This window comes from Lonchura striata, chromosome 4 (genome assembly GCF_046129695.1).
Source record: "Lonchura striata isolate bLonStr1 chromosome 4, bLonStr1.mat, whole genome shotgun sequence".
Taxonomy (NCBI): domain Eukaryota; kingdom Metazoa; phylum Chordata; class Aves; order Passeriformes; family Estrildidae; genus Lonchura; species Lonchura striata.
In genome coordinates this window covers 1,988,730-1,999,977 of record NC_134606.1, presented here as the reverse complement: position 1 = coordinate 1,999,977, position 11,248 = coordinate 1,988,730, and the positions used below count along the sequence as shown (strand labels likewise).

The 11,248-nt window shown below is 53.8% G+C and overlaps 1 protein-coding gene across 1 annotated transcript in view; it reads right to left on the bottom strand.

Moving 5' to 3' along the window:
* Positions 1–3,177: 3,177 nt before the first annotated feature.
* The window catches only part of ZNF638 (zinc finger protein 638), a 52,409-nt gene continuing 44,338 nt past the window's right edge, over positions 3,178–11,248 (bottom strand). Inside the window, exons 20-26 of the mRNA XM_077782547.1 lie at positions 10,765–10,814; positions 8,087–9,311; positions 7,602–7,667; positions 5,809–6,673; positions 5,502–5,594; positions 3,794–3,912; positions 3,178–3,459 (exon numbers count right to left, since the gene is read on the bottom strand). Of these exons, the coding sequence (XP_077638673.1) occupies positions 3,406–3,459; positions 3,794–3,912; positions 5,502–5,594; positions 5,809–6,673; positions 7,602–7,667; positions 8,087–9,311; positions 10,765–10,814 (2,472 nt within the window). The 3' untranslated portion in view covers positions 3,178–3,405. The remainder of the gene's footprint in view (positions 3,460–3,793; positions 3,913–5,501; positions 5,595–5,808; positions 6,674–7,601; positions 7,668–8,086; positions 9,312–10,764; positions 10,815–11,248) is intronic.

Genomic DNA, 11,248 nt, shown 5'->3' with positions numbered 1-11,248 from the left:
GTCGCCGCTCGAGCCCGGGGACCCGGGAGGTCCCGGAGCCGCCGGTGCGGGCGGAGCGGGGCCGAACCCAGCGGCGAGGGGCGGTCCCCGGCCCCGACCCCTCGGGGGTGCCCCGGCTGGGACTCGGGGTGCCCCGGCTGGGACTCGGGGTGCCCCGGCTGGGACTCGGGGTGCGGGTCCCCGGCCCCGACCCCTCGGGGGGTGCCCCGGCTGGGACTCGGGGTGCGGGTCCCCGGCCCCGACCCCTCGGGGGGTGCCCCGGCTGGGACTCGGGGTGCCCCGGCTGGGACTCGGGGTGCGGGTCCGGGTGCTGGGGTTGGGTCCCGCCGCTCCATCCGCCCCGCGCGGGGTCTCGCACGCCCCGAACTTCCCCGGCTTGACTTTCCCGTCTTTTACTGGGACCCACCGCTGTCCCTTGTCCTCATCCCTGTCCTCCGGGGAGTGTCCCGGAGCCCTGCCGGGATCCGGAGGGACGGGCACAGCGGGGCTGGCACAGGGGCAGCGGGCATTCCCTGCCCGATTCCAAGGGCTGGCACGGGTTTGTCCCGGGCTGGGGAAGCTCCGGCTCTTTGGAGGTTTGCAGAAGTCCCGGCGCCGCTCCTGGCCCCGCTTCGCGCTGGCTCAGCACTTCCCGGGATGGCAGGAATTTCCTGGCGCAGCGCCCGCGCCTGCCACATCCCGCTTGGAGATGCCTTAAAGGCGCCGTCGTGGCTGTTCCCGGCCGGAATCCTACCGGGAATCCAACCGGGAATCCAACCGGAGCCACCGAGTGGCACCGGGACGGTCCTGTCCCCTGTCCCCTGTCCCTGGGATTTCACCCGGCTTGGATGAACCGCTCGCGTTCTCACGGTGCCACTTCTCCAGGCGTCCCTGGGTGCCCCCAGTGTCCTTCCAGCGTCACCTGGGGGGGACAACCCCACCCTGCGCACCCCCGGTGTCGTGTGCGGCCGGGGCTGCAGCTCCAGAAGGTTCCAGAAGGTTCCAGAAGGTTCCAGAAGGTTCCAGAGGGCCCCCTGGTTGCTGGGGTGGTGGGATGTCCCGTTGTGACGGGGGAGCTGCGCCGTACCCCGACGCCAGCGCGATCCCAAAGGGCTCAGGGCCATTCCCAGGAGAGCAGCTCCGGGATCCCTCTGGAGAAGCCACATCCCAACTCCCAGGAGCTGTGAGGGACAGGGGGTGTTGGCCGTGGAGCAGGAAAAGAAGGAATTGTGCGGTCCCCGAGGGCGGCACGGCAGAGATCCATAGGGATCTCGAGGGCACGCAGACACATCCCAAGGGATGAGCCGGGGCAAAGCCCATGGACACAAAGATCTGTCCCGATGGCTGGACTTCATCACCCAAGAGATGTCCCGCACGGAGGAGCTCATGGACCACGAGCTGTGCCAGGAGAAAGCCAGGGGAGACCAGGAACTGCGCCAAGGGCAAGGCAACGGACACGAGGATCTGACCCAACAGGAGGAATTCACCCACCAAGAGCGGCGCCAAGGGGAACCCAAGAGATCCCAAGAGAGGTGCCAAGGGAAATCCAAGAAATTCCAAGAGCAGCGCCAAGGAGAAGCCAACGGATACAAAAGCGTGTCGCAGTGGGAAGATCTAATCGACCAAGAGATGGAAGAACTCTTCAGCCAAGAGATGTCCCACGCGGAAAACGTCATCGACCAAGAGCCGTGCCAAGGAAAAGCCGAGAGACACCAGGAATGGTGCCAGGGGAACGTCAAGGGATACAAAACTCTGTCCCAATGGGAAGACTTAATCCACCAGGAGATGTCCCAAATGGAAGGATCGAGCAGCCATGAGATGTCCCAAATGGAAGGATCCATCAACCATAAGATCTCCCAAATGGAAGGATCCATCAACCATAAGATCTCCCAAATGGAAGGATCCAGCAGCTATGAGATGTCCCAAATGGAAGGATCCATCAGCCGTGAGATGTCCCAAACGGAAGGATCCATCAACCATAAGATCTCCCAAATGGAAGGATCCATCAACCATAAGATCTCCCAAATGGAAGGATCCAGCAGCCATGAGATGTCCCAAGTGGAAGGATCCATCAACCAAGAGCCGTGTCAAGGCAAAGCCAAGAGAGACCATGAACAACACCAAGGCAAAGTCAAGGGATACAAAACTCTGTCCCAATGGGAAGATTTAATCCACCAGGAGATGTCCCAAATGGAAGAATCCATCAACCACGAGATGTCCCAAATGGAAGAGTTCACTGACCAAGACCCGTGCCAAGAGGACACCAAGAGACACCCAGAGCAGCGTCACGGGAATGTCAAGGGACACAAAACTGTCCCGGGACACAAAACTGTCCCAGTGGGAAGATCTCATCAACCAAGAGATGTCCCAGTGGGAATCTTGAGCAGGAGCTGTGCCCAGGGCAACAGAGCAGGGGGCACATCCCTGCCCACACCACCGGTGCCAGGGTCAGCGCCCTCCAGCCCTGCCCATCCTGACCTCCAGGGCCTTCCGCAGACGGAACCGATCCCACCTCAGAGAAGTTCAGCATCGCCAGGGAGTTAATCCGAGTCTCCCCTTCCCACCCACCTGGCTGAAGTCCATGGGGAGAAATGGTTCCCATGTGCCCCCCAAAAAGGCAGTGGGTGCTCCAAGCCCCGAGCAAGGGGATTAAAGGAATTCCTGAATTCCTGCGGCTCTCTCGGCTGCTAATGAGCACCAGGAGGGGTTGAGTGCTCCAGAAGGGTTCCCAAGTTTGGAATGTCACCGTGGAACTGAGGGGGCTGGGGGCAGGTTGGGTGCAGGGCAGGGACAACCCTCTGAGACCATCAAGGCCAGCACTGCCCAGGCCACCGCCGGCCGTGTCCCCAAGTGCCACAAGCACAGGGCTGGTAAATCCCCCCAGGGATGGGGACTCCACCCCTGCCAGGGCTGGACACCCCTTTCCAGCAAGGAATTTTCCCAAAATCCAACCTGGCACAGCTTGGGGCCGTTCCCCCTCCTCCTGTCCCTGTTCCCTGGGACCAGATCCCAGCTCCTGGCTCCAAGAATCCAGGGAGTTCTGCACAGCCAGAAATTCCCTTTTTTCTCCAGGCTGAGCCCCTTTCCCAGCTCCCTCAGCTGCTCCTGGAGCTCCAGCTCCTTCCCTTGATTCTCCCCTGGCTCTCCTGTGTCCTCCAGAGTCACCAAACCCCAAGGAATCACCCCAAACTCAAGCCCTGGGGTAACTATACAGTAAGAACATTTTATTTTCTGGAGACACCTGGCACAGTCCCTCCGACGTCGGATGATCGGAGATGCAAATCCAACCCTCTCCTGCTTTGGGTTGAGTCCGTTCCCAGCTCCGATTTTTTACACCGTGGATGCTCCTCCCCGACCCCGAATGCCAACGGAATTCCAAACACACAGAACTGACTGGCCCCGAAGCGTCGCTCCCGGGAAGCTCCATCACCTGGAGCTCGGCTCCTCCCCGCCGCCGTCCTGCTGCTTGGCCATGAATTTCTGTGGAGAAGGGAGAAGAGATGCTGCTGCAGGGATATTCCAGGATTATCCCCTAAAACCTGGGCCAGGAACAACTGGGCCAGGTTCAATCAGCTCCTCCCACGGTCAAGGTGGGATTTGTCCCATAAAAACCTCCAAATTCAACACGGGAAGCTCCTGAGGGGAACGTGGTCCAATCTCAGGGATCAGGACTCCCCACCATCTGGGCATGGAATAAAAATATTCCATGTTCCCACTGTATTCCCAAACCCCATCAAACGTGACCTCCTGGGGAATTCCGGGCAGCCCCGAATCCGAGGATTTGGGGGGATATTCCCGTTTTTCTGGGCGGTACCTCCATGTTCTGCCGGTGCAGGGGGGTCCTGCAGTGGTTGATCATGGAGGGCTCGTCGGCGTAGAAGAGGGAGCAGATCTGGCAGAAGAATCCGGCCTTTGGGACCAGGATGTCCAGAGCTGCGGATACACCACAGTCACCACACACAGCTCCAAGAAATATTCCAACCTCACCTTCCTTTGGCCAAAGCCGGGGAATTTGTGGTTCCTCAGGGGGAAATTACAGTTTTTTAACATTCCGAAAAATCAGGTTTTTCACTCAAGATGGTCCCTGCCCCACTTCAATCCACAGGTCATCTCCATTTCCAATAAACACAGCATTTTCTGGGAATAAAGCAACCAAACCCATGGAAGTCAGAGCAGTTCCTGAAGGAATGACCCCATGGAAGTTTGAGCAGTTCCTGAAGGACTGACCCCATGGAAGTGTGACCCACCTTCCTGAAGAATTAATCCCAGGGAAAAGTGACCCACATTGGAGCAGTTCCTGAAGAACTGATCCCATGGAAAAGTGATCTATGTTGGAGCAGCCTGTTCCTGAAGGATTGACCCCATGGAACCTGGAACAATTCCTGAAGGATTGACCCCATGGAAGTTGGAACAATTCCTGAAGGATTGACCCCATGGAACCTGGAACAATTCCTGAAAGATTGACCCCATGGGAGGTGGAACAATTCCTGAAGGATTGACCCCATGGAAATTGGAACAATTCCTGAAAGATTGACCCCATGGAAGCTGGAACAATTCCTGAAAGATTGACCCCATGGGAGGTGGAACAATTCCTGAAGGATTGACCCCATGGAAATTGGAACAATTCCTGAAAGATTGATCCCATGGAAGTTGGAACAATTCCTGAAAGATTGACCCCATGGGAGGTGGAACAATTCCTGAAGGATTGACCCCATGGAAGTTGTTGGAACAATTCCTGAAGGATTGACCCCATGGAAAAGTGACTCATTTTGGAGCAGTTCCTGAAGGACTAACCCCATGGAAGAGTGAGACACATTGGAGCAGTTCCTGAAGGGAAGACTCCATGGAAAAGTGACCCGTGTTGGAGCAGTTCCTGAAGGACTGACCCCATGGAAATGCAGGAAGTTCCTGAAGGACTGACCCCATGGAAAAGTGACCCGTGTTGGAGCAGTTCCTGAAGGACTGACCCCATGGAAATGCAGGAAGTTCCTGAAGGACTGACCCAACAGAGGTTGGAGCAGTTCCTGAAGGATTGATCCCATGGAAAAAGGGACCCACACTAAAGCAGCTCCTGAAGGAAAAGACTCCATGGAAGTGACTCATGTTGGAGCAGTTCCTGAAGGACTGACCCCATGGAAATTGGAACAATTCCTGACCCCATGGAATTCACTATATCCCTACACCCCCATTGCAATTCCCTCCTTTCCAGACACCAAATGTTGGGAATAAAACTCACCACAGCATGGGAACCCTCAGGAGGCACCACACTGCACCTCACTAATAATCCATAATTCCACCTGGATTTGGAAATTCCCAGAAAAAAAAACTTTCCATGAGAGGCTTCCAAGTTTAACCAACTAGTTAAACATAGATTTGGAGGAGCCAAAAAAAACCATGGATTCTGGGCCCTGACTTTGAGGTTCACTGAGGTTGTGAGGCACAGGAGGAGTTTGCAAACGGGCAGGAAAGAATCTTCCAGCCAGGAAAACCTGGAGCATTTCAGGGCATGCCTTTGGATTTACCTTTGGGAGTGCTCTGCGTCTTGGGGACACCTGGCAAAGTCGTTTTCTTCTGCTGAGGCTTTGGTTCCACATCTTCTGATCCCACCTGAGCTGCTGGAGACAGAAACGCATGTTGGGATGGAGTCATGGCATCACGGGACAGAGGCATGGAGCGATGGAACGGAATCACGGAACAGAATCATGGCACGATGGAATGGAACCATGGAGTGGTTTGGGTTGGGAGGCACCTAAAGGACATGGACAGGGACATCTTCCACCAGCCCAGCTGGTTCCAAGCCTCGTCTGAGCTGGCCTTGATGTTCCTCACCTTTTGGCTTGGAGATTTCAGCCATTTCATCCTCTGGATTTGTATCTCCTAGAATTCCCATTTCTTCTGGTCCTGCAACAGCAACAATATCTTCATCATCTTCATCCTCGGGCGGGTTCTTCCCTGGGAAAGCGTTTTCTTCTTCCTCGTCGCCAACTTCGTCGACTGTAACGAAGTTTAGTTCCTCTTTCAGGTGATTGAAGTCGGCCAGGAAATCATCCTCATCCTCGTTAACCTCATCCAGAGTCACCAGAGGATTGTCCTCGTTGTCCTCCTGGATCTCATCCACGGTCACCAAGGCGTTGGGATCATCGGGCACCTGGGAGGCCGCGCAATCCCCGGGATTGGCTTTCCCCTCTTCAGCGGCGCTCAGCTCCGCGGGCTCGTTGAGGGGCAGCTCCTCCACCTCCCCGATCTCATCCACGGTCACCAAGGGCTCGGCCTTCAGATCCCGCTCCTCAAATTCCACCCGGGGCCCGTTCCTGTGGGAGCCCGGCTCCTCCTGCTCCGAGATCTCATCCAGCGTCAGCAGCGCCTGCGGGTCCTTCACCGCTTCCGACAGCTCCTCCTCTTCCACCACCTCATCCACCACCACCAGGCCCTGGGGGTCGACGCCCGGCAGCGGCACCGGGGCGTCCTCCTCCTCCCCGATCTCATCCAAGGTGACAAAGGACAGCTCACCTTCGGCTCCGCAACTCTTCCCTTTCCTCTTCTTGGACGCCGGCTCCGAAGGGTTGGATTTGGGAGCTTCTTTTCTCTTCCCCCTCGGGGGGTTCCGCCGCAGCATCACCGGAGACTCGGCTTCCTCCAGCACCTCGTCCACCGTGACGAACTCGTCCAGGTTGAACGGGAAGAGCTCTTCCTCCTGGGAATGGAATATTTAAGTGTCATCTCCAGCGGGAACATCCAAAAAATAACCCCAAATGTAACCGCAGGGTGAAAAAAAAATTGCATCACCGTGCTGAGTAATTAATTTAAATTAACTCAGGTTTTGTTCAGGAAGACAAAGGCCTTTGGAAAAAATCGCAGTGGATCAAGAGGGGATAAAATTCCATGGATAAAATCCCACGGGTAAAATTCAGTGGATGAAATTCAGCAGATAAAAACCAACGGATAAAATCGAGTGGGATCAAGGTCAATGGATAAAATTCAGTGGATAAAATTCAACGGATAAAGTTCAGTGGATAAAGGCCAATGGATAAAATTCAACGGATAAAGTTCAGTGGATAAAATTCAGTGGGTAAAATTCAGTGGATGAAATCCAATGGATAAAATTCAGTGGATAAAGTTCAAGGGATAAAATTCCTGCCAATTCAAAGTTCTGGGTCCAAAGGAACAAGTGCCCCACCCCAAATGATGCCTCTGATCTCCTCCATTGATAATTCCCAAGTTTTGTTACTTTTTCTGCCAAAATATTCCAGCCTACCCTCACATTTTCATGGATAACACAAGCTGGGAAACTGGGATTTGATCCCAGCTGGGGCTTCCTGGAGGTCCCAGCTCCATGAGCCCAGAAATAGGGACTGAGAGATCCAAAGGGAATGGATCCAAAGAGATTCCAGCACCTTGGAGCCCACGGGATCCACGGACACCAGATGGAAAAAGGGCAGGAATTTGGTGATCCCATTTTGGGAAGAGGGGAAAAGATTCCTAAGAGCAGGAATGTCGTGGAATCCTGGAATGATTTGGGTCGGAAAAGACCTTAAATCCCATCCAATCCCACCCACTGGAATGTCAAAAATCCTCTCTTCCACACACTCCATCCTTTGAATTCCACGGTTTTCCATCCTTACCTCCTTCTGTTTTCCAGCGCTGCCGGCACCACTTTTCCCAGCTGCAGCACCACTCCCGCCAGGAGCCTGCAAAATGGGACAAAAATTCCATGGAATCCCAGGAAATCCCAATCCTCACGGAGCACAGCTTTGCTCGGATCAAGGAGCTGCTCTGGGATGTCCCTGTGGCTCCAGGGATTTGCCACCAACAGGTGACACCTGGCTCAGGAGCCTCTTTTCCATCTGTGCAGGGCTTGGAAAAGCAAATCCCAGCTCCCCAGAGGACGTGGAATTTACTCCCACTCGGAACTGCTCCAAGGAATTCAGTTTGGATTCATTTCTGAAACGACTTCCCTAGGATTTTCCAACCCGTTCCACCCTCGTGGTGCGGCTAGAAGGAACAGGTTGCCCAGCAGCACCTCTGGTGACCCCGGGATTTATGGAAAAGGGATGATCCCAGAAAAGCAGAGTGGGAGGGAACACCAGGGCATTCCTGCCCTCCTCACCTGATTCCCGCTGGGATCTTCCCTCGTTCCGGCTGTTCCGCTCTCTCCCTGCTGGCTCCGCTTTGAAGTCGCCCGAGATTCCAGCTGGGAATCCTTTTCCTGCTGGGATGAGCTCTTCCCACCATCTCCCTGTGCATCCACTCCGCAATTTCCGTTCCCTTTCCACTGGCTGTTCCCAGCTCCCGGCTGAGCCGTGGTTTTGGGTGGGATTTTCTTCTCCAGCGCCGCTTTGGGGGGGATTTTCTGCTCCCCGACTCTTCCCAGGGAAGGCTCAGTGATCCTGACGGGAATTCTCTGCTTCAGGATGTCCGGGACGGACACCACTGCCTTCAAAAGGGTTTTCCCAATGCAAGATTCCTTCAGGGATGCAGCGGGATTTACCGGAGCTGCCGCGCGGCTTTCGTCGGATTTTGCAGCTCCCACCCCTTTATTTTGTGGGATTTTAACCGAACTCCCCACGTGGATCTCACCAACGGCATTCCCGGAGTTTTCCCCACCCTTGGGTGCTGTTTTTCCAGGTGTTTTCTCCAGCTCTGTCCCAGCCTTGCCCCAAATCTTCCCTGGATTTTCCCCGGTTTTGAGCACGGATTCCTCCGCCGTCGCCTCTCTCTCTGCTCCAGCCACATCCAATTTTTTCCCTGGAGCATCCACAGTTTTTGGGACAGCTTTCCTCTCCGTGGACGTTTCGTGGCTGCTTTTCCCAGCCTCGGGAACGGGAGTTTTTTCCGGAGCGGCCGGCTCCGTGCTGGGCTGGGTGACAGCGGGTGACACCGCGGGGACCTCCTCCGAGCTCGGGGACGTTCCATGGACGGCTCCCGGCGTTCCTCCGGCTGCCGCCATCGCCTTGCTGGATGATTCCAGAGGTTCCGTGGTGGGAGCAGAGGGTTCCTCATCCTCCTTTTGGATCTCCAGCTCCGGCTCATCCCGAGCTTCGTCCGTCCCCGCTCCGCAAAGCGGCGCCGCCTTCTCCTCCGACCTCGCTCCGGGCGATTTGCTGCCAGCAGGATCCACGGGAATTCCAGGATCCAATCCCTCCACGTCCATCCCTGCGGGTGATTCCCTCGCTGCTCCTCCTGGCTGAGGCTCGGGAATCTCCAGTTGTCCCGCTGGAATCTCCTCTGGGACATTTGGGGTGGGAATTTGGCCTTTCCTGGCCTCTCCCGATGGATTTCCAGCTGTTTTTTGCACCGTTCCCAATACCTCCGGAATTTTTTTCAAGCCAGAGCTAAAAGCATTTAAAAGAAAGAAAAATCAAACCATGGCGGGGGAGAATTCCAGAATTCACAGAAAACTCCGGATGCCACCGGTGGGAGTTTTCCTGGAGCATCAGGGAATGAGGTTGGGAATTCTGTGGGGAAATAATTCACATTTCAGAGACCTCAGGCCTTGGAAAATTTCCATCCCACTGAGGGAAAATCGGGAATACCCAACCAAAAGGAAGCTCCGGGATAAGGGAATTAGAGGAGCTTTGCTCTGTCTGCAGTTCCCAATCCCGAGAGAGCAGGTTTGGATTTGGGATTGGATTTGGGATCAGGTTTATGGTTTGGGTTTAAAATCCCTGTTTTCCCCCCCTGGGATAACACAGCCAGAGGTGCCACGGGATGGGGTTTTCCAGGGAATTCCAGAGACTCTTCCCTGAAGGAAAGAATCCCACAGGATGATCTTGGGAAGTGCTGGGATTAGGGATGGCTGAATTCCAGCAGGGAATTTCTACTCCAAAACCTGGAAAAAAATCAGGATTGTCCAGGAGAGTGGGATTTGGGATCCTCCGAAGGATGCCCAAAAAAATCCAAAGGGATTTTTCCCATCAATTCCACATTTCTGGCTGTGCTCAATTTGTTTTCTACTGAGATTCATGGAAAAATCCTGGGATTCACGGGAAACACAGGCTGGGAAATGCAGAGCCCAGGAGTGGAGTTTAATTAATTAAAGCTTCAGAAAATCATTAATAATTAAAATAATAATTTAGCTGCTTTCTGCTCCCTAAGGAATGGAATCAATTATGTGGAAAATGTGTGGAGCAGGGAAAAATGTTGATTTTCCAACGTTTCAGGAGCTGGGATTCATGGAAAAGTCACTTTTTAAATTTTAAATTTAATTCCACTTTTCTGGAATCAGGAAGTGGCTGTGAGGGAGAGATTCCTGTCAATTTGGGAATTAATGCTCCCAAAATTCAGCAGTTTCATGGAATGACAAGGAAAGAAACAGGATCTGGGATTACAGAGCTTTTCCATAACGGAATTCCTTAGGATCATCCTTACACAGTTTTGGGATTTTAACAACAAAACTCACCCAGAAATTCGAGTTGGAATCACAGAAAAAAGGGATCAAAACCATATTTTAACAAAAATTCCTCAAAATTTCTGGGAATTCAGCAGTTGGGAAGAGGAATTCCAGAGGCAGGGATAGATAGAAGAGATGCAGGATGGAATAAAAGCAACAGGAGGAGCCAGGACCTGAGCAGGGGAAGGAAAACTCCACAAAAATTGGGATTTCTCCACGTTTTTCCATGGCTTTTTTTAATGAATCCTAAATATTTTGACTCTGGAGCACATGGATTGGGAAGGAGGAGCAACAGGACACAGCTGGAGGGAGGCTCAGCAATCCCTAATTGTGGATAAACATTCCAAGAGGGAATAGAAATGGATAAAATTCCCAAGAATTCTCGCAGGCCGTACCTTCCTTTGCTCCCATCCTCTCTCTTCACTTCCCTTTGCCCGGGTTCAGCCTGGAAAACAAAACCCCAGGTCAGGATTTTCCAATTCCAGAGGGATCGGGGCGGGATTCTCACATCCCACCACTCCAAAGGAGGCACTGAGCCCACAGAACTCCAGGGAATCGTTCCCAATCCCATTCCCAGCATGAGAATTCCACCAGTGAATGTTCATCCCCCCTTCAGGGCCACTGGGGTTTGGAACAGGATGGATTTGGGATGGATTTGGGATGGATTTGGGGCACAGGGAGAAGGATCAGCTCCTTAAAATCCAATCACTCCTTATCCCTATCCCTAAAATCCACCCATTCCTTATCCCTATCCCTAAAATCCACCCATTCCTTAACCCCATCCCTAAAATCCTACCATTCCTAATCCCAAAAATCCAACCATTCCCTATCCCAAAAATCCAACGATTCCCTAAAATCCAAACATTCCCTATAACCCCC